The sequence below is a fragment of the Oryx dammah genome, unplaced genomic scaffold (assembly GCF_014754425.2).
Source record: "Oryx dammah isolate SB20612 unplaced genomic scaffold, SCBI_Odam_1.1 HiC_scaffold_18, whole genome shotgun sequence".
NCBI classification, from domain to species: Eukaryota; Metazoa; Chordata; class Mammalia; order Artiodactyla; family Bovidae; genus Oryx; species Oryx dammah.
In genome coordinates, this window is record NW_024070202.1 from 32291649 (window position 1) to 32315418 (window position 23770).

General features: G+C 36.9%; 1 protein-coding gene across 2 annotated transcripts in view; it reads left to right on the forward strand.

Annotated features, from left to right (window-relative positions):
* Nucleotides 1-23770, forward strand: part of KLHL7 (kelch like family member 7) — a 55068-nt gene that overhangs the window by 15628 nt on the left and 15670 nt on the right. For both annotated transcript variants that reach the window (XM_040260657.1, XM_040260656.1), the window contains 6 exons: nt 1734-1836; nt 2740-2833; nt 3127-3251; nt 4954-5129; nt 6789-6963; nt 15332-15474. In XM_040260657.1, coding sequence (XP_040116591.1) covers nt 1758-1836; nt 2740-2833; nt 3127-3251; nt 4954-5129; nt 6789-6963; nt 15332-15474 — 792 coding nt within the window. In that variant the 5' untranslated portion in view covers nt 1734-1757. The remainder of the gene's footprint in view (nt 1-1733; nt 1837-2739; nt 2834-3126; nt 3252-4953; nt 5130-6788; nt 6964-15331; nt 15475-23770) is intronic.

Genomic DNA, 23770 nt, shown 5'->3' on the forward strand with positions numbered 1-23770 from the left:
CATTTCCCATCCCAAGTATGCCTTGGGAAGGTTTTTTGCTACTTTTCAGTTTAACTTGACGTTTTCTGGAACTTCCCTTCAGCAGCCATAGGTCCCTCTCCTGTCTAACTTGCTTGTTAGTCTGTCGGTATTCTTTCTTCCTCTTTTTTTCTTTCATTCCCTCCCTCACTTCTCCCTGTCTTTTTCTCTTTCTTCCTCTTAAGCAAACTTGATCAAGCTTGTTTTTGATGGTAACCAAACAGTTGGCTTGGTTTTGCTACCTAGTATTTTGTGGTGCAGCAAAATCACCTGCAAGCTATGCCTATTCTGTACCCCATCCCCAAATAAATGGAAATAAAAATGTAAGACTTTATTGGAGTAACAGTGGCTTTAATTATGATCTGCATATAATGTCTAAGCAATAGTCTATAGTTGCTAGTAGTGTTAGTCGCTCAGTTGTATCTGACTCTTTGTGAACCCATGGACTGTGGCCCACCAGGCTCCTCCATCCATGTAATTCCCCAGACAAGAATATTGGAGGAGATTGACATTTCCTTCTCCAGGGGATCTTCCCGAACTAGGGATCAAACTCTGGTCTCCCACATTTGCAGGCAGTTTTTTTACCATCTGCGCCACCGGGGTTGTTCATTTCTTAGCCCACTAAGAACCCATTTTTAGGGTTCTAAAAAAAATGGGACCCATTTTTTTCTCATTCTAAGTGTTACTATCTTATTTGGGTTTTTATTCGTGGAATAGTAATGTAGGAAATAGTGATTTATCTATCAGAGTAGTTTTAGTAAAATACCTAAATTTGCAAAATTCCATATCTTCTGAGCTATTGGGCCATTATTTAGATTTGTGAGTACTGTTACTCTGAAAATATTATTTTCCTCATATTCCCAGTGCCTAAGAGAGTGCTCTACATATTTTTTTTCTGAGCCAAATCTATACATTATATCTTTAACTTCATTAAGAAATTGAAATTTTATTTGATAAGACATTTCTTTTTTTTTGAAACTCATCTTTAAGTAAGTAAAGTAAATCTTAAACTCTAATGTTCCCCATTTTCCTAACACTTTAAAGTATACAATCTAGGTTTGTCTTCTTTCAGTAACCTACAGTGACACATTTGTCCTTGGTTAGATATCACAATTTAAAAGTGGCTGCTATCCAGGTCTTATCAGAAGTACATATTAGAGAAGTGATATTTAAGGAAAGAGTGCTCAGTGGACACTTGGTTCATCTACTCTATGTTCTGAGTAGTTCCTGTTTCGGATTAGGTCTATGAAGGCAACTTTCTTGGAAAATGCAATGTGTACTCTACATTTTATCAAGGACAGTTTTTAAAAAGTATATTGTTTTGTTTGAAAAACCACCAAGGACATTGTCAGTGTCATTTAACGTCCCCGTAAAATCTCACTATGAGAAACATCTTAGAATTCGTGTCAGATTAAAAAAAAAAATTGGCTTCCCCCAAAGGTTAGTACTTTTTTTTCCTGATTTTAAAGATCTTTTTTTTTTTTCTTCCTGACTATTGGGAGCTTTAGTGCCAGATTTTGATACACCAGACTCATGACAGCAACTCTGTAAGTCCTTCGTAAATAGATTTTACACTATAAACAAGATCTGTGCTGGGGAAATAGTGGATTTAAATGGAAAATAGAGATAAAGCATTTGGTCAGCACCTGTTTTTTCCTTTGCCTAGCCATTCCCATTGAGCCCTTTTAAATTGTATTTATTTCTCTCTTGATTAGAAAACACTGTGTGATGTGATCCTTATGGTCCAGGAAAGAAAGATACCTGCTCATCGTGTTGTCCTTGCTGCAGCCAGTCATTTTTTTAACTTAATGTTCACAAGTAAGTATCTGAAGATAAAACACAATATTTTTTCTATGAGATTTAGGTGAGGTCTAAATGGAAATATGTCATTTTCATATTTAATATGCCAGTTTTAAAAGCACATAAGGCCATAGAACGGTGAAGAGATTGAAGAGTGGTCACGGTGGTGACTGCTCGGAGGAGAGCTGTCCTTTTGTTAGCCCCAAAGGCCTCTAAGTGTTTATTAATGAATATGTAGCTTCTAGTTGAATACTGGGTTTCTTTCTTAATCTCAGATGAAAAGGCAAAGGAGCAGATAGTCTTATGGCCTTTTATCTAGCAAGTTAAATGAAATAAAATGAAAAATGAAATATACTAAAAAAACCCCACATATTTTGGAGTTGAGAATTGGGTCCGAGTCCTGGTTCTTCTACTTAGTACTGCTTATGAGCTTGATCAAGTTATATAATATATTTGCCTCAAGTTTTCTCTTTAATGCCCTGGCTACCTACCAGGGTTTTGGGGAAGAATGAGAGCCTTGCTGTTGAAAGCTGACTATGTATATTTAATTGTCATGGTTTTTATAGGTCTGTTCCAGCAGTATCAGAAGCATTTTTCCCATAGCAATTTAAGAGAATGCTACCAAGTTAATTTAGGAGTTGGGGAAATACTAAATCTAGATTTATGTCTTTCTGTTTACTTGGCCTTTTTTTTTTTAAGTACACTAATTGACTAATATTTTAAGGCACATCTCAAGTATGGAGAATTAATTTGCATTTATTATAGGGGAGTGCTGGGTAGGCTTTCCTAGGGTATTTTCTTTCAGAGAGGTGTCTGTCATTCTATTTTTCTGTAACATTTAACACAGCCTAGAATGATCTGGTTCTTCAGTTAGACTCATGGAAGTACTCATGACACTTATGTTTCTTCTCTTTGTATTAGCTAACATGCTTGAATCAAAGTCCTTTGAAGTGGAGCTCAAAGATGCCGAACCTGACATTATTGAACAACTTGTGGAATTTGCTTATACAGCTAGGTAAGTTAGGGATCATTTCTGCTATGAAGGATCATTTCTGTTATGGAGAAGTAAGGTCAGGATCTGCCATAGCAAAGTATTATTATAACAAGTTGGTGTGTTCCACATTCTTCAGAATGAAAAACTATAAGGGTGGTAGGGGTGGGGTTTGAGGATCCTATGCTATACTAGATCAAAGGCTGAAAAATCTTGATTTTTTGTTTAATTTTAGGGGCCAGTAGGATACATTTTAAAGCAGCATTATTTAAACAATAAATTGTAGGAAATTAATATTCATTTCACCTTATTTACAGAATTTCTGTGAATAGCAACAATGTTCAGTCCTTGTTAGATGCAGCAAATCAGTACCAGATTGAACCTGTGAAGAAAATGTGTGTTGATTTTTTGAAAGAACAAGTTGATGCTTCAAACTGTCTTGGTAAGAAATGAGATTCCTATTAAAAAAAAAAAACAAACTTTAATTTGTATTTTAATAAAGAAAAAAGGCATGGTTATAAGTATCCTTATTTAATCTTTTTTCCTTATTTAATCTTGAGATGTTCACTAAAATATTTTCCAGGAATATATTTTAAGAGGAGGTTAGGGAGATGCCTATTAACCTCAGCAGAAACAAGCCATAAAATACTGTATCAGCATTTTCCAAAATGAAAAATAACCTCAGCAATGATTTTTTTGTATGTATAGGAAGAGGAGCAAGGATTTACTTTAGAAATGCCAGAATGATTCAGTGTTAAAAAAAAACATAATTTACTACGCTAACATGCTATACTTATATAAAAATACTTAAAGCCGTAGCAACAGATGCTAAAGATTCTTTTGTATTTCAGTACTCATTCCTATATTTATAAAAACTCTTAAACTAGAAATAAAATAGTTAACCTATATGTGTCTGAAACTGAGAGCAAATATTCTTTGCATAGAAACATGCTAGTGTTCAATTTTGCGCTGAAGGTTTCCATCAGTGCAATCAAGAAAAAATACGGTAATGATAGAAGTTTCCTTATCTGGCATAATCAGAACAGTAGTTAGTTGGCTAATTTAAATTTTATTAATGTAGTAAGTGGTTAAAGGAGGTTTTTATCAATTGTAAATATTTTATTTTAGTGTAATATAAATATAGCAATCTGCTGTTTGATGCTAAGCCCAACTCTATAAATACTGATTTTACCTACATCTGTCTTACATAAGTCACACCAATAATATACCATCTATGATTTTTTATTCTTAATTTCCTTAAATTGATAACTCAGCAAGAAGTCTGATGACAGAATCCTAGAATTTTGCAGTGTTTTCTCAGATTTTATCAATTGTCTTGGTCATGCTTGATTTGAGCTATTTCAAGTCTTTCTTAAACCTTAGTCTTCATAGAAACAACTACTTTTCACATTCATATTTTATTGATCCACATGATACTTTATTTGGTCACATAATCACCACAAATTCAACTGCCAAAAATTAGTTAATAAATAAATACTGGGTTTTGGTGAAAGTATCATTTCCCTATCGGGATCCTAAACATGCATATGTAGCCGACTGCTCACCATGAGTATATAGCATGCCATCTTATTGGTTAATACATTCCTCTCCTTCTTTCTCTCCCCTACTCTCCCTTTTTTCACAACCCTTTAAAAATAGGAAAAATATTCTTAGCTGCTGACCCTACAGCTAGAGGTGAGTGATTTGGCTCATGGACAGTACTTTGCAGATTCCTGATACAGAACATTAATAATCAATTAATTACATTGAAGATCATTTAAAAAATCTAAGTGGAGATCTGTCAACTGTCCCTAAAGTAATCCAAATATTTAGCAACCTTAATTGAAGTCATATTAGAATTTTAAAAAAGTAGAACATTATAAGCTTATTTTAAAATTTATTTGCAAGAGAAAATGTTTTACTTGTAACCAAGAAAAGTTTGAAAAAACATTGAAGAGGGTCTGTCCTACCAAGTACCGAATTCAGCCACATATAAGATGGTATCATGCTGGCATAACAATAGACAAATCAATGGAAAAGATTTATGAAATTTATTATCTCATTTTCCTAGAGTCAATTACTGTATCTTCACTGTGTTTTTTTTTAAGGTATTTTGGTTCATTTAATTTTCTTTCTATCTTCAGGTATAAGTGTATTAGCAGAGTGTCTAGACTGTCCTGAATTGAAAGCAACTGCAGATGACTTTATTCATCAGCATTTTACTGAAGTTTATAAAACTGATGAATTTCTACAACTTGATGTCAAGCGAGTTACACATCTCCTCAACCAGGACACTCTGACTGTGAGAGCAGAGGATCAGGTAACTAAATTGCCTTCCCACAATATTCTTAGTAAAAATGTTCCTATGGACTTCTTACACTTCATTTTTGGATACATGATAAAGAAAAGAATCATATTAGGAGAGACGGTATTTACACTAAATAGAGTATTCCGAATTCTGTTTCGTGGCAGCTGGATGTTAGAAAAATCAAGAAAATGGTTTCTCCTCTAGGCCTTCAGGCAGCCTTGCTGACACCTTGATTTTTGCCCAGGGTATGACCCACTTTGGACTGTGATCTCCAGAACTATCAGATAAACTGTTAGAGGTGTAAGCTGGGTGCAGGCCTTGGGAGCTAGATGGGGTAACGCTTTAATATGCAGACATTTAATCTCTATTTTCAGTTTCCCATCCTTCTCTGTAATTTAAGTCAAAAAGTTTGTGATAATGTATTATATAGCATGGAAATCAGTGATACCATGTTAATAGCACATACCCTTAGTATAATGAGACTGGCATGTCATCTCTGTCTTCCTCCCTAAAAAACTATAGCCCCAGCCTAATCATGAGATAACCTAGATTGAGAGACAGTCTATACTGATTAGAACTCACAACTGTCAAAAATCATCAGAAACAAGGAAGGTCTGAGAATTTCAAGAAGGCTAGAAGAGCCTAAGGTGATATGATGACTAAATGCAATGCATCTTCTTTGGAATTGAGGAACAGAAAAAGAAAATTAGACAGACTAAAGGATTTTTTTTTAAGTATGGACCTTAATGTATCAACATTCATTTGTTAGTTATGATGAGAGTTTTACACTAATGTACCAGTTAACATCTAAGTGCAGGGTATATGGGAACTCTCTATACTATCTTTCCAATTCTCCTGTAAATCAAAAACTATCCCAAAAAAGAAATTATTTAAAAATAAAAGACTAATTCCTATAAAAAGTTTAACTGACTCATGGGGAAATTAAATTTAGACCTTATTAATATGACCTAAAAGTGTGTGGTATATGAAATAATATATTTTTTCAGTGTGTTTAAACTAGTGATTTGTAGATCAAATTATGTTAATAAACTTGGCACTTTTTTGGTAGTTAAATGAATTATTTATTTTATTTTAGAAAGCAATTCTTACATAAATACTCTAACTTACTTTTATATATATAGAATTTTTATATCATAAAGTTTGTGGAAAGCACATAGGTCTATCAGTTCATAATTTAGGAATATTAGATTGAAACAAAATCTTAGATGACCTTCATATCTCTTGGGGCAGAAGGCCTCTGAGGAAATAACACATTTTCCTGGTACCATATAAGCAAATAATTGAAACTAGCATTGATCAATAGATTTTTTTCAGTGGGAAATGTATATCATATCTCCTTCCAAAACAGAAGTTATATTTTGTTTAAAAGCAATTTAAAAATATGTATTCAACATCCTCCTTATCGTTATATTATGCAGTAGTAATAAGTTCTATAAAGCATATTACCTAGAAGAATCACTAGAGCATTGTATAAACTGTTCTGAAGTAAAGATGGGTATTTGGGGATGAAAACAAGTATCTGAATAAGATGTTTGGGATAAGCAGTTATGTCTTAATGAGATTCTTTCCCTTCACTGTGAGAGTAAACATAGGTAATTGGAAGTGCTGCTGCCATCTAAAAATTTTACCATGCTGTTTTTCTCCCCTTAGGTTTATGATGCTGCGGTCAGGTGGTTGAAATATGATGAACCTAATCGCCAGCCTTTTATGGTTGACATCCTTGCTAAAGTCAGGTTTCCTCTTATCTCAAAGAATTTCTTAAGTAAAACAGTACAAGCTGAACCACTTATTCAAGACAATCCTGAATGCCTTAAGATGGTGATAAGTAAGTTTCCTTAATATCCATTTATAACCTGATCATCTAGCCAGTTTCTCATGGACTTAAAACCCTTCAGATTGGATCAGATGGGGCAGCCAGGGAGAAACACTTGAGACTTAGCCCTTCTGTATAGTTAATCTATTGGGATTCTCAACTGTCTATCTGGAAGGAACTTAGCCTCATCCCTTATTTTATAGAAACACCTGGGATAGAAGGTAAAAAAATTAGATTTTGTCTCCTTTCATGAATAGCAACTTTCGTTTTATGTGTTTTATTTCCTTTTTAAAATAATTGAGCCAAGTAGTGTACTCTGATCACATTTTCTTTTTTGAAGAAAAATGTTGGTTTGTTGCACCTAGAGCACATTTTTTGCCACATTCATTTTTGATTCACTTAATTTTTCCTGACTTGCAGACTTGAATTCCAACCCCCCTGTAAAATGCCACTTAATAAAATTGTATAATTAAACAATCTGTTGCTTTTCTTTCTTTGGCAGCACTGTTCATAGAGCCTTCTTTTTGCCTGTTCTAGTATGAAGTGTTTGCATTGTAGGTGTAAACTTAAGGCACAGTTCTCATCATGGGACTTCTCTGCCATCCTGGGATGTTCTTTCACTCCTTTCCTAAGTTAGATTTCACTATTTTCCTCAAACGCAGGTCTTTCCCTTCCTAAATTCTGTTTGACTGGACATATCCTTAAAAGCTTCCTGAGAAAGAGTATATGATCAGTAAATATTTGGAAATTTGACAGATCACATCTTTATCATAAAATGTTGAAGGATAGTTAAACTGGGTATAGAATTATGTTGAAAAATCATTTCCAGTTAGAATTTTAAGGCATTTTCCATTGTTTACTAGCTTCCATTGTTATTTTTGAGAAATCTGATGCCAGTTTTATTTAGTATGCCTCCTTGTAAGCATGTAACACTTTATTTCCTTTTAATCCCGGGTATTTTGAAGGTTCACAGTAATGTACCTTGGTTTTCATCTTTTTTTAGTTATCACACTGGCATTCTGTATCTATTCAGCCACAGATTTCTCAGTTCTTTATTGCTGGTATTGTGATTTTTTTTTAGGGATTGAGTCAGTAATCTTTTCTTGTCTCTCCTATCCATCTTTGCGTTTTCTATTTTCTTGGAAATAGCCTTTTCTTTTAGCACTTTTATTTCAGTTATTTTGTATTTCTGTGAGTTTTATTCTATTTCATGGCTATAATATCTTATTCCAGAGTAGCATTATAATGCCTTTAATATTTGCTTATCTTGCCTGCATTTCCTGTATTGCCTTTTTTCTTTTTTTCTGTATTGCCTTTGGTTTTTTTTTCCCCCTTTTTGTTGTTGAAAACAAATATTTCACATCATCTGTGAATCTATAAAATTGATAATATTATGTATGTGAGTGGTCTTCTCATTTATTGGGCTAAACTGTAGGATAATCAGGATAGCCAGACAGGTTTTAAATTGGGGACCCCCAAAGGTCTTTATCTGTAGTTACTTTCTCAGGTAGTTGGGTTGGAGGCATTTGGAACTAAATGGGGGAACATTTTGACTTGAAGGCTTTCACTTAATCCCTGTTTTCAGTTTTACACCCTTTTCTGTATGATTCCCTGAATCTGGACATCTCTGATTCAGAATCTCCAAAGATCAACCCTTCTGTCTCCTATAGTGGGAAAAGCATAGGTATCTGACTGAAGTAGGGAAAGGAGACCTGGCAATTCAGCGGTCATTTATTTTAGAATTTTAGAGTTCTCTTGATTTCATCCCCACTCCAGCTTTTGGGGTACTCTGTATCATTCCAGGGTTCTGCAGGATCATTTGGCTTGCTTCTCATTGGTGTCTGTTGCCGTAACTATTCAGGTCTAACATTTTGTCTGCTAGCTGTCTTCATTAACTGTTTTGGGAGTTGCAGATCTTCTAGCACTATCAGAGGTAGAGTTTGTTTGTGTCTTCTTTTCTTGTTTTTGGAGAGTGGCTTTCGAGAGAGGAAGGAAAACGTCTTGAAATGGCAAGTCTAATCTCAAGTTGTTTTTGTATTGATAAATCTTAATCAGTCTTTTCCTTTATATCCAGCTTTAGAAATATGTTTGGAAGGGTCTTTCTTGGTCCAAGATGATTTTTTTAAAATTTTGTAAATTTTCCTTTTGTGCATTTATGGATTTCTTTTTTTTTTAAATTTCTAAACCTTATATGCAACTGAGATTGATTACATATAAAATAATCTCATGCCACCCAGAATAAATAAGAGCCTAGCTTTATTTTCCCTCCTAAATGTTTGGCAAGATTCTAACCCAGTATCATTGTTGAATGATTCATCTTTGCATTGCAGGCAGATTCTTTACCATCTGAGCCACCAGGGAAGCCCTTAAATATTGTTGTACTTCATTTAAATTGTTGTGTGTCCCTAGAGAACTTGTAATTTTCTTACATTTTATATTTCTTGAAAAAAAATGTTCAGATATTTTTGTTGTTGCTATTGTGATTGTATTTTTTTTCTTTAGTCATTATTGATCTTTTTTTTTAATTTCAGTGGATTTCTTTTTTCTAGGAAATAATTCATGATCTGCAAATAATGATTTTAGTTTTCCCCCTTAATATTTATACTTTTTTCTTTTGTTATGTTGCCTAATTGCATTGAATAAGTTTTTAATTGAACAGTGTTCAATTAACTATGGTGGTGTTAAATATTAGCCTTGTCTTTCCCTTACGCTGATGGGAATACCTTTAGTTCTCACCTAGAGCCATGAACCTGGCTTTGACATTAGTTGGGTACATGTGTTGGGGTATGTAGGTGGATATGAGTGGAGTAGGTAGGAGATGTCTATAATTAAGAAATTACTTTTGTTTCCTGAATTTTAAACTTATTTCTAGTGGACACTGATACTGCTATTTTTTCTGAGAGTTTGAGGATTTTGACAAATACTCAGTTCAGTTCAGTCGCTTGCTCAGTCGTGTCCGACTCTTTGCGACCCCATGAATCGCAGCACGCCAGGCCTCCCTGTCCATCACCATCTCCCGGAGTTCACTCAGACTCACATCCATCCAATTTGCCTTGATTCATGGACCTAACATTCCAGGTTCCTATGCAATATTGCTCTTTACAGCATTGGATCTTGCGTCTATCACCAGTCATATCCACAACTGGATATTGTTTTTGCTTTGGCTCCATCCCTTCATTCTCTCTGGAGTTATTTCTCCACTGATCTCTAGTAGCATAGTGGGCATCTAATGACCTGGGGAGTTCCTCTTTTGGTATCCTATCATTTTGCCTTTTCATACTGTTCATGGGGTTCTCAAGGCAAGAATACTGAAGTGGCTTGCCATTCCCTTCTCCAGTGGACCACGCTCTGTCAGACCTTGCTATAGTGCTATTTTAAAATTTATGTGTATTTAAGCTGTACTTAAATCTATAAAGAATAATGCAAACACTAAATGTTTTTTGTTGTGTATTTTAGTGTTTTTTTTTTAACTTTTTAAATGGGACTTAATTTTTTTTAATAGTATTTAAATTTATCCATATTTATCAATCTCTTTGCATACCATTTCTTCTTGTATCTTAGACCTTCTCCCTATATTCTTGAAAAGCATCCTTTATAAAGTTCATACATTGACAGTCTATTGATTTTAAACTGTTTCAGTTACTAGTTATATTAAAATCTTTTTTTTTTCCTTTATTCTTAAAGGTGAACTGGGCATGCAGTTCTAGGTTGAACATATTTTCTCTCAATACTTTGGAGATATTTCACCCCACCTCCATCGTTACTATTGATGTTTCCTGTTAGTGTAGTTGTCATTCTTTGTATACAATGTGAATTTTTTGCCTGTGGCTTTTTAAAAGGCTTTCTGTTGGTTTTGATGTTTAGCATCAAATATATAGCTGGACATTTGTTTGTGTTTATCCTGCTCAGTGTTTGTTCATTTTCCGGAGTCTGAGGAATCCATGTTTTTCATCAAGTTTGGAAAATTCTCAGCCATTTTCTCTTCCAATAGTGTCAACTTCCTCGGGAATTTTAATTAAAAAGATGCTGTCAGTTCTCCACTCCATAATTTCTAAGCTTTTCGTTGCACTTGGGGTGATTTCTTCACATCTGTATTCCAGTTCACTATTTCTTCTTCATCTGTTTCTCTTCTTGTTGGCTGAGCTGTGTCTTCATTGCTGTGTGCAGGCTTTCTGTAGGTGTGATGAACGAGGACTACTCTAGTTGTAGCACACGGGCTCCCCATTGCGGCGGCACCTCTTGTTGCAGAGCACAGGCTTTAGGCACTCACCTGATTGTTAAATAGTATCACTTTCCCTTGATTTGGAAGTAAAGTAAAATTTCTGTTAGACTTATCACATGGCTACTAGTTAATAATATTATGGTTTTAGGGTAAGTTGACCCAATACTGTCCCCTAGTTTGGGAAAGTATTATGATATATCCATACAGTGGAATGCTCTGTATTTACTAAAAATACCTTAAATGAATATCTAATAATAAACATTTTTCGTGAGTGGCAATAGCATAAAACAGTGTATAGTATAATAGCTTTTGGTTTCAGTTAAGGTGTCGAGGGGAAAAAAGGGTATGAATCAAGAACATATCCCTTAAGGGGTGATAGGAAAAGAACTGGAAAAGGAGAGTTCACCCAGGCTGCTATCTTTAAAACCAAGGTGTAGGGAGTTTAAAGATGTAGATTTAGATAGTACCTCGTTTCTTTAAGTACAGGGAGGTGAAAGAAAATCAAGACTAAGAAGATGCCTTTAGATTAGTGCTTTCATTATGTGGATTTCATATGTGTTAATATTGGATTTTTTATTATACCCCTATTTGCATACTGTGTCATATTTCTGGTTTCACTGGGTGGAGACCTGCATCTGTTTATCCACACATGGAGTAAGCTGTTGAAGATAAATTAGCCAGTCTAAATGAAGTATAGTGTTTAGTTCTTATGTGAATTCTGAATTGACTTAGAATATTGGGATTATTCCAGAAATTCAGCCAAGTGTAGGGTTAGGCTCTTGAGCAGGAATCTTTGTTACGTTTTCTTTTTTTGTTTTGTCCTGTTCTAACAAAGAACAGTTCTAAAATTCCTTGACTAGGCACACGCAGCTTTGAAGCCTGAATAAAGCTCAGTGGAGAGAAGGCCTCCCTTCCTCCGACTGTTACCTTCCTACCATCTGACCTAGAGGCTGCCTTCTGAGAGTAGAAGAAAGACAGGAAAGATGATAGGAATATAGAATGAAACTAAACTGAGAGAATTTACAACTAAAAGAAAATGAGTCCTAAAATGAAGATCATAGTCAAAGCCACCACAAAGGGTCAGACCAAGTTCTTACTCAGAATCTTCAAATGACAGTACCTGCCTCTCAAAGGATTAACTCCCAAAGGAATAAGCCTAAGGAGCAAGGTGCTTCTCAGGGAAAGGTCCCAGAGAGCTTGTCCTCAGCCCTGTCCTGGGAGAGAAACAACCCATCAGTGAAGGAGCCAGTCTGTGCTTCCTCCAGGGGTGGCCACAGTTGGCCACAGTCGGCCCCTTGCACCCCTGGCCTGTTGACTGGAACCTTCCCCTCCTGAATCTCTCCCTCCCTACTGCCTGTGTTCTGTTGTTGGGAAAACTGTGTTCATAGATTCCACAGGACACATCCGCCCAGGGTGGAGCCCTCCGAGAGCAGTGGCTCTCAAAGCCCACAAGATCTCTTCTGGGGTAGCGTTCAATAATTGGGATTTCTAACAAGTTTCCAAGTGAGGCTGCTGGTCAGGGAACTACACTTTTAAGAATTACAGTCTTACACCTGGAGTAGGAGAGGAGGGGATGAGGAAAAGTGGTTTTTTACAGTTGTAAAGGATTGTGGAAAAACAAATCAAAAATATATGACAGAAACCAAATGTGACTTACAGAGCCCAGAATATTTGCTGTCTGGCCCTCTGGAGAAGGTTTGCTGACCCCTGACTGAGAGTAGGCACCTGAGTCTTGGCTGCTGAGTGTGCCAGCTGTTCTAACGCACAGTGGCTCTACTAATGCCCTAGAGTGGAAAGAAATGGTAGAAATACTGATACTGATTTTCATTCATTCTCAACCTGTTATCCAAAACTGTCTTCTCTCTATATTCCTCTTATAAAAGCCCAACACAGCATCATGAACAGAAGTGTTTTCTGCATGTATTGAAAATTGCTTGCATTATTTTATTTTTGGACCAGTAATACTGTACATCATACACAGTTCAAGGGTAGATAGTGAAAAGTCTCACTAGAGGTAACCATTATTATCTTGTATTCCTTCTAAAAGAAGTCTTGAGTCTGTGCATACACAGTCATTTATTGACAAATGCTTGTATAAATTATGTATAAATATATATAAATAAAGATATAAATTTTTAAAATAAATAATGTCATACTCTGTGTACTCTTCTATGTCTTTCTCCCTTGCCTTCCTTCCTGTCAGCTTGTGGGATCTTGGTTCCCCAACCAGGGAATTTTCCCATCTTGCTTTCTTTCATTCCACATTATTTCTTGGAATTCATCCTATGTATACATGTTACCCTTCCTTGTTCATCTCAATAACCATGTTTAGTATTCTATTGTGTGGATAACCATAATTTTTAACCACTTCCCTGACAGTGAACTTTAGGTTGATAAAATCCTCAAGGGGGAGATCGATGGCTAAAAGGTGTGAAATAATAATTTCACAGATAATTCACACTCATCCACATCTCCACCAGCAGTGTAGGAGAATGCGGCTTCCTTTATCATACCCTGTGTTCCAGATAGTTTGATCTTGTGCAGTCTGATGTATGAAAAAATCTGATTTTAATGTGTATTTCTCTGTCTAGAGCACATGAGCATCTTTTCATATGTTTCAGAGTTACTTGTAATTAGTTCTTTTTCTGTGAACTTTGTTCAGATACATGATCTAACTTTCTGTTATTTGATCATCTTAATATTATTGAGTATCTTTTATATGTCTTTTACATGATTTATAAATTCTTTTCTAGTTTGTCATTGTCTTTTTCTTTTAACATTTACTTATTTTTTTGACTGCACTGGGTCTTAGTTGCTGCATGTGGGATCTAGTTCCCAGATGAGGAATCAAACCTGGTCCCTCTGCATTGGGAGTGCAGTCTTAGCCACTGGACCACCAGGGAAATCCTGTCATTGTCTTTTGATTTTTTGTTTTTTCTTTTTGCTATGAAATAATTTAACTTAAAATTTTATGTAGTTCTAATTTTTTTTTTTTTTTTAGCTTCTGTGTTATTTGTCTTTTCTTAGGCTTCCTTGGTAGCTCAGACGGTAAAGCATCTGCCTGCAATGCAGGAGACCTGGGTTCAGTCCCTGGGTTGGGAAGATCCCCTGGAGAAGGAAATGGCAACCCACTCCAGTACTCTTGCCTGGAAAATCCCATGGACGGAAGAGCCTCGTAGGTTACAGTCCGTTGGGTCGCAAAGAGTCGGACACGATTGAGTGGCTTCACTTTTACTTTTAGGCTTCCTCATTCTGGGCCTATTTTTTTTTTTTTTAACTTTTCCTGTTTTTCTTTTAGTTCATTTATAAGGCTTTAAAAAAACATTTAAAAATATTCTATTGATTTGGGTTTGCTTTAGAGTAAAATATATAGTTGGGTATTTTCTTCATATCACTGTCTATCATCATTTATTGAATAATCTACTTTTCCCACACTGATTTGAAATGACATCTTAAAAGTTTTTAATTGTTGTGTGTCCCTTGACTTGGCAAAATTAAGTAATTGCTGAAAGAAAGATTTTAGATCACAGTAGTTATGAATCCTCATTGCATTTTAGAATCGTCTAAGCAGTAAGTGCTTCTCCAAGTTTTATGTGCATCTGAGTTACTTTTGGATTTTGTTAAATATGCAGATTCTAATTCAGTAGCTCTGGGATTCAGTATTTCTAACAAGTTCCCAAATAATGAAGTTGCTAATCTTTTAACCACATATAAGGGGCAGTACCAGTGCCTCCACCCTTCCACCAGAGGTTTCGGTTTAACTGTGCTGGGGTAGGCCCCAGCAATAGTTTCTGAGATTTTCTAGGTGACTCTAATGTACAGTGAAGATTGAGAACTGCTGGGTTAGGAGATCTGAATTTCAATAATTATGGCTGCTGTTGCTTGAAAAGCCAGATGATTCACTGATATTTACTAAGTGGGTAGGACAATCTTAACATTAATGGTGATGACGGAGAATGATAAATTGATTAGCACTCAGATTATTATACATTTCTCCTGCCTCATTCCCCCTCACTCTTTCCATAAATGTCAGAGAGATGATAGGAAAAAAAAAAAAAACGGTTACAGAAATGAGAGCACTGCTTTGGTTTTTTCCTTTTCAAAGTAAGTATTAAAGTGCCCGAAGTTCTTGAAGAGTTGCCATGTATTTTCCTACAGGTGGGATGAGATATCATCTCCTTTCTCCAGAAGATCGAGAAGAACTGGTAGAAGGCACAAGGCCGAGAAGGAAGAAACATGACTACCGCATAGCCCTGTTTGGAGGCTCCCAACCACAGTCTTGTAGATATTTTAACCCAAAGGTAACTAACTTTTATCCTTGTTTATGTTTCTAAAAGCACTGGGCAGATAGACTGGCACCTACCACCCATAGTGATGTTTTTCATAGACCTTATGAGATACATAGTTATATCTCATTTTACAAATAAGGAAACTGAGGCTTAGTCAGATTTCAAATGTCTCTGTGACTGCTCTGGACTGCTACATAGTAACCATTATCAAAAAGGGAAAGCAGTTCTTCTGATTTGTTAGGATCTCCTTGCATTCATCTCAACTCCTTGCTTTACTTATGTGCCATTTTCAATGAAAATCTGCTTCTGGAGCTATGGGGTTTTATTTTCCCCTTTAGTGATTATGTTTGAATATAAAATAATACAGTCTTTCTAGAAAATGTGAAAAATCTAGACCATCATGAGGAAAAAGATAAAATTACCTTTAGTCCAACCATCTAGATATTATTACCAATTTTAATGTGTTTTACATTATGCCATTTGGGCAGCAGAGTTTGAGTCACAGGTCTAGGAACACAATTTTTAAAAAGAGATTATGAGAAAGTCCATTCATATTTCTGCCGCTTGTTTCTTAGACCCTTGACTTTTGGCTGTTGGAGAGATAATACTATATTTTGCTATTGCTATATATACTGGCCAAGCAGAACACATACCATAATCCTAAAAAGATAGCACCTGACCTTGCAAAATGGTACCCATAACTGATGTTGAGTCTCAGCACTTAACAATCTCTTTCATCATCTTACAGGCCCATTTTTTGTTGATGATAGATACCTGGATGAGTCCAGAGCATCCTTTTTACATCAGGATACTTCTGATACTACTTTCTCTGAGAAGTGGGTCCTTGGAGGCTTTCTATATAATATGATAGTGGTGACACACATAGGGTAGTGTTGTCAAGAGTGCAAAAGACAGCATAGGGCAGTCCAAATCCAGAATAAATATCAATTCCAATGAGGACGGAGCTTTGTCCCTTCAATAATGGGATGGTTCCAGTGTAGTTAGCATGGCATTAGGTAACTAACTGGTTCCCTCAAGGTACGATAACAAATCAGCTTCTTAGAATCTGTCAGTATTGCCCACAAAGTGGGTGCTAGCCAGTAGTGGATAGCCACGTAGGCCTCAGGTAAGGAAGGGCCATTAGCTGGGTTTTTTTTGTTGTTTTTTTAAACTTTTTATTTTATATTGGAGTATAGCCGATTAACAATGTTGTGACATTTTCAGGTGAACAGCAAAAGGACTCAGCCATACATATACATGTATCCGTTCTCCTAAAGGTTCATTAACTTCTGTAGCCACTGACTTACGTAGATAATGCATGCATCTATCACCGCCCTGTAGTCACTCATAAGCCCACTGAGCAAGCATCACACTGGGGAGGAAAGATGCAGACACAGTCCTAACCACATGATTACTAAGACTTTGCTGCAGCTGTGGGCACTCCAGTAAGAATTCATGTGGGACTCAAACTTGTTTCCTTTTGGGAGAAGGGGTTGGCACGGGCTTCTACATTATCCTTTCTCAAATCTCCTTGTCAGCATTTTTTTCATTTTTGCTTATTTCAGGTATAACCATCTGGGTAAACCGTTAGTCACTGTCTGACAGTTGATAAAAAACTGACCCGAGGCTTCCTCTACTGAATGACATACTGAATAATTAAAGGAACTGCTTGAAAATCTGCCATATCAGGATATGTCTTTTCTGTATTATGCCTTAGTACCATTCCTGAAGGGACTGTAATGCTTAAGCTAGTACTTTTGGCTAGTACTATCACAGACGAACCAAGCTCAGGTCTCAAATTTGTCAGCTGATGTGGAAAGACTACCTCCAAGAAGACATAACCCTGGGTGAGGGAGAAGCCTACTGAGGAAGGGTTTGATTATCCCATTTGGATGTTCTGTGCCTTTGAGACCTCCAAAAGCCCAGTTCTGTGTCTAAATATTAGATCATGGATTGAAACCATGCTATTGCTGATGTGGTAGGTCATGTAACACTATTCAAAATGGGTTAACAATATGCTCACCTGGTTTCCCTTGGTGTCAGACATTTGCTATATGTCAGACTCTAGTGGCCAGCCAGGAGCTATTTCCTGAAAAAATGGTACCTGCCTAAAGTAGGTTGGCCCTGCTCTAGAATCCCAGGGGTGTGCTCTGTGGTTATACTGGGACATGCCTCAAGTTATAAGCAGCAACTCAATGCCCTAGGGTCACAGGCTAGCCTGAGCAGCTGAGGCTGTACTTCTGTCACCTGTCCCACTTAGAAAGCTGCTCCAGGTTTTGCTCACAACTGGCAGCTTTTTGGTTTGCCCAGTTAGAGCGTAAATGTAGGACACCCAAACACAGGATATGTGTCATCTGTAAAGTGTTAGAAGATGCCTCAGGCAACAAGCTGTCCTTCATTTCCAAGGGGTTATATCAACATGATGTAGATCAGGGCTTGGCTAACTTTTTCTAAAAGAGATAATAAACACTTGCAATTTTATAGTCTACATTTTCTTTGCTATAACTGCTCAACCTGATGCTGTAGCTGGAAAGCAGCCATAAATAATACATTAAAAAATGGGCATGGCTGCATTCCAATCAAACTTTATTTACAGAAGCAGTCAGTTGGTTGGATTTAGCCTGCAGTTTGCCAACCCCTGCTGCAGACCTGTGGACATCTAGGAACCCTGTTGTGAGCAACACCATACTTTAGGATAACTTTTGTTTTGGGAAACACTTGTCTTTCCAAGACATGGGGCATCCCTTCTATTTTCTGTTCATTTCTGTTTCCAGAACTGATCAGCGTTACAGGCATCCACATAGGAGACCTTTGGCAAGGTGAGATAGACCAGGGCTCCTGCAGCTGAGATTATAGCATAGAGTTAGAGTCTAGAGATCTTGAAGTCAGACTATGAAATAACTTTATCTTTTCTGTCAGTTGAAAAGAAATTCCATCTAATGATCTTGGGTAGATAGTAACAGAAATACACAGTAACCAGAGTGTAAGCTATAAACCAAGTTTTAGTGATTGCTTCAGTCTGGTCCAGTGAGGAGACCGCAACCTGGCCCTGATGCAACAATCAAGAGTCACCAGTCAGTTCAGCTGCTCAGTCGTGTCTGACTCTTTGCGACGCCATGGACTGCAGCACGCCAGGCTTCCCCGTCCACCAACTCCCGGAGCCTGCTCAAACTCATGTTCATTGAGTCGGTGATGCCATCCAACCATCTCATCCTCTGTCGCCCCTTCTCCTCTCACCTTCAATCTTTCCCAGCATCAGGGTCTTTTCCAATGAGTCGGTTCTTTGCATCAGGTGGCCAAAGTATTGGAGTTTCAGCTTCAGCATCAGTCCTTCCCATGAATACTCAGGACTGATTTCCTTTAGAATGGACTGGTTGGATCTCCTTGCAGTCCAAGGGACTCTCAAGAGTCTTCTCCAACACCACATTTCAAAAGCATCAATTCTTTGGTGTGCCGCTTTCTTTATAGTCCAACTCTCACATCCATACATGACTACTGGAAAAACCATAGCTTTGACTAGATGGATCTTTGTCAGCAAAGTAATGTCTCTGCTTTTCAATATGCTGTCTAGGTTGGTCATAGCTTTCTTTCCAAGGAGCAAGCATCTTTTAATTTCATGGCTGCAGTCACCAGCTGCAGTGATTTTGCCACCCCCAAAAATAGTCTGTCACTGTTTCCATTGTTTCCCCATCTATTTGCCATGAAGTGATGGGACTGGATGCCATGATCTTGGTTTTTTGAATGTTGAATTTTAAACCAGCTTTTTCACTCTCCTCTTTCACTTTCATCAAGAGGCTCTTTAGTTCTTCTTCACTTTCTGCCATAATGGTGGTGACTTATAACCCACAGAAGATATATGCTGCCAGATACCAAAAAGACCTCCAGGGAAGGAGTGGCAGGTTAGATTGGTTAAATATCATCATATTTGGACTGTCCCTGTGACTGGCTTTTGGGTCATATATCTATCTACAGTCAGAATATAGGCTGAATTTTTTTTTTTTTTTAACTGAAGACATCTAGTTTCCTTCCTTAGTAGAAGACTGAGTGAATGGCAGGTACCATAAAGCCTGATGGCCTGTGCAACACAGGGCAATAAGCACAATGTCAGTGCGCTTAACAGGTTGATACACCTACACATCTATTTCATACTAGGTAATGTTAAGACTGTTGACATTTCAGTAGCTATTTAATTTCATTGTTTTTTAATTTTTCAGGATCCTTCTGAGTCAGGAGCAGGAAACTTATCAGTTCTTTTTCTCCCCCAAGAAAAATCTGAAGTCATAGGAGCTTAGATTATAATTCTATGACCACAGCTTTCAGGTGTTGATGATAGTTACACCCCTCCTAACTTTGGTGTCGATTTTGACAGTTAAAAATGCAGTTAAAGTATGTTTTGGTAAATTAGTAGATGTCTGTTTTGATGTACAGAGGTACAAGGAGAATACTGATTTCACTTGGGAGACAGCATTGTTTTTAGAGTAAGGCAAATATGGAATGACTACTAGCACTTGTTTCTAGCCTGTAGTTGTAACAATTTCCTTGATTTTTTTTTTTTTTTTATTGAACAGTTGAAAAAAGATGAGTGTGCGGCACAAGCCTGGAAATGAGACTGTAACTTCAGAAATCTCATTTGATGTCTTGCTTTGCTCTTATAAATGGCACAAACTTGGTGCTCTTCTGTATATTCAATCACAAGTTCTTAGACTTATAGTGGAAAAATTTAAATAATTGAGGCTATAACTACCAATAAAAACATTCTTATTCCATCAATTATTACTCATTTCCTAATGTTAACACTGTTAGTACCCCATTATAATATTTATTAAATATTTCTGTTGGAAGTTCCACCCTCTCCTTTCTTTTTGCTAAAACTACATCTTAAAAATTTTCACCATTTACTCTTACTTAATATAAGTTGATTGTCTTTATTATTTCTAATATTTAAAGTCAGGAGGCTGATTTTTCTATAACTTATTATTTACCTTGAATCCTCAAAGTGAACATTATTTCATTTTCCATTTCAGATTTCTCTATAAGTTATTATTTACCTTGAATCTCCAGAGTGAACATTATTTCATTTTCCATTTCAAGTAGACTGCTTAATAATAAATACTGTATAGGAATTGTTTTAAAATTCTTGAATTTAATATTTTCAGAGATGTTAAAATGGTTTTAGCTATCATTAATGGAACCCATTAATATGTGTCCTATACCTGTTCCAAATGATTATTTTGACTGAATTGATCTCCTTCAAAGAGATAATTTAAGCAGTACTACTTAATTGAATTATCTAGAATTAAGCAGTATCCCTATAAAGTGTTGTCTTTAGATATTCCTTGGATATCACTCATGAGAAGCAGCAAATATTTATATTAATTGCTGATTGAAAGATGATAAGAAAAAAATGAATATTTTTTCTAGTAGATAAGTAGATAAAGTAGTAGAAATCTTGGGTTGCTATACTGAATTGAAATGATACTGTTCTTGTCGTCCTTTCATGAATTCTGCTGAGTCTCCTCTTCCCCTTCCCCTCTGTCCCTGTTGATATTTATCAAGTGTTTAATGATTACTGAAGAGTTATTTGTCTGAATCCAGTGCTCTGTTCTCAGAATTTGTGTTCTCAATTGTAGCATGGGAATGTTTTATAATACTGATGCCAAAATAAAAGTTGACTTAATTGACCAGATTACTTGGACTATTCCTGTCAGTGAAATGATAAGCTTTGAGGGCTTAAAACTTTGTAGGGGCCTTGGCTCACCACTTTCACATGGTGGAGAAATAGGAGACTCTGCCTCAGAGAAAACGGGATTCTGCATATACCTTGCTAAAACCAGACAAGGAGTAAGAACAACACAGTGAGGACCAGTCCTGGTTGCAAAGGCAGAAAACCAATGGTGCCATGTTTTACAGAACCATCAGATTTAAAAGGTTTATGCTGAGTATCTTTTTCTTTTGGCTTCACTACACAGCTTGTGGGGCTTTTAGTTCCCTTACCAGGACCCTCGGCAATGAGAGAACAGAGTCCTAACACTGGACCACCAGAGAATTGCCTCTAAGTACCTTTTCCTGCTCACAGCTCTGAAGTAGACTCATCACTGAGCTTAGTGTCTGGCCCAATGTGTACGGAGACGGTCCTACACTATCATCAAGGTGGAACTTGGCGATTATATGTTGCATATGATTTTAAAAGACTTGTGCATAAAAGAAGTATAAACCTTATAGGAAAATGTTATTACATTAAAAGATTAGAGAAGTTTTTGTAAGAGTGCATCAGTGGTGTTTGTCACCAGCAGAGTGTTTTACAAATAGTGTACTGAAGTCCAAGAGGGAGTGCTGCTGAAATGATTAGGAGCATCTGTCAGAACAGAATCTCCACAAAGGACAGCAGTAATTCCAGGTGGGTTGGACCCATAGCTGTATCCCCCAGGGACTGACATTGCTGAATACAAGTATGGGTCAACATGGATGTCCTTTAAACATTCTTAGTTGTCAGTATAATAGGTAACAGTGGTAAAACCAGTGTTCTTTGCAGCTTATGCACATTAGGTATTTCTCACACCTGATTGTTTGCAGGCAGTTTGGTGGTCCTCAAGTTCAGATAGAAGAGATTTGAACACATTCTGAGGTGAATTCTCAGTAGAGTGCCTTCCTAGAATGTTTTCCAAAATAGGAATATTGATAGCCTTTTTTTTTTTCCTTATCAAGCATCTCCATAACACACTTTTGTAGTTTTGTTCTAAAGTCAGCCTCACAGCCCTTGTACCCCACATAGGTGTGGTACCTGAAGTTCCCCGCTTTAGGAATCAGTTCGTTTTGTGTTTAATCACTGTGTCTGCACAAGAAACTTTGAAAATACAACTTACCATGGGAGGGATGACTTCAGAGTCACTCTCATAAGCCACAGTCAGCCATAATTACTACCAATTAACAGATAAGTCCCCTTAAAAGACTGAGAGAAGACAGAAACAAAGTTGTAGGCATTTGATTGAGGGCCCTAGGTGGGAAAGGATAAGGCAACTAGGAAAGATAAATCTATGTGGTGTTTCAAAGGATTCTAGTCATCCTGGAATTAGCTAGAGGGTAGTGGGTACATAAATGCAATGCTAGCAGGGCAAGAGTCAGGCTGAAGAAAACCAACTGGGAATGAAAGAAATTATCCCTATTTTTACTATATCATGTCACTTGGAAATTACTATTGGCTACCTTTGGTAATTGTTCATATGATGATCCCAAGGCACAGTAAGAACTATTATTCTAGAAGGATTAAATCGTGCTCAGATAGGTTTCTTGTGATGATTTTCTTTGAAAATTGGTAATCAGTATAAGAGATAATTGTTATAAATGACAAGAGATTGTATGACAGCGTACTGTACAGTCAGCTGGTTGTAAAGTGCAGTTTAACCAGAATTTGAAATTTTGGGGTGGGCAGCAGCGGGGATTGTGAAGGATATATATCACAGTCCTGTCCCTCAGATTCAAAGTGTATGAGGTGTACACAACCTTGAAGCAGTTAAGAGAAGACGGAGGCTGCAGTCAGTGAAGCAGCCACTGAATGTAACCAGTTAAAAGTTGTGATACTGATAGCTTACCTTGAACTGTGTCAGATTCATGATCTCTGAAGAAGAGAATTTAGCTTCTGGACCAGAGACAAGGCTTGATCACTCAGAGCTTTTGTGTAGCAGAGTTTTATGACAGTGAAAAAGGGATAGAGAAAGCTTCTGATATAGACATCAGAAGGAGGCAGAGTGTCCCATTCAGTCTTATCAAGACCGTATATACTTCTTTAACTGGTAACAATAAAAAGATCATACCAGGCCCACTCCTACAACATAAGTCTGAAAATAACACGATTGGTCAGAAGGTTCCTGGTAAGAGGGAGAAACTGTCCTTGAGCAAGATACATTGTTGTTATACAGTCATTCAGTTCAGTTCAGCTCAGTGTCCCACTCTTTGTGACCCCATGGACTGCAGCACACCAGGCTTCCCGGTACATCACCAACTCCCAGAGTTTACTCAAACTCATGTCCATTGAGTCGGTGATGCCATCCAACCATCTCATCCTCTCTTGTTCCCTCCTCCTCCTGCCTTCAATCTTTCCCAGCATCAGGGTCTTTTCCAGTGAGTCAGTTCTTCATATCAGGTGGCCAAAGTATTGGAGTTTCAGCTTCAACATCAGTCCTTCCAATGAATATTCAGGACTGATTTCCTTTAGGATGAACTGGTTGGATTTCCTTGCAGTCCAAGGGACTCTCAAGAGTCTTCTCTAACACCACAGTTCAAAAGCATCAATTCTTCGGCACTCAGCTTT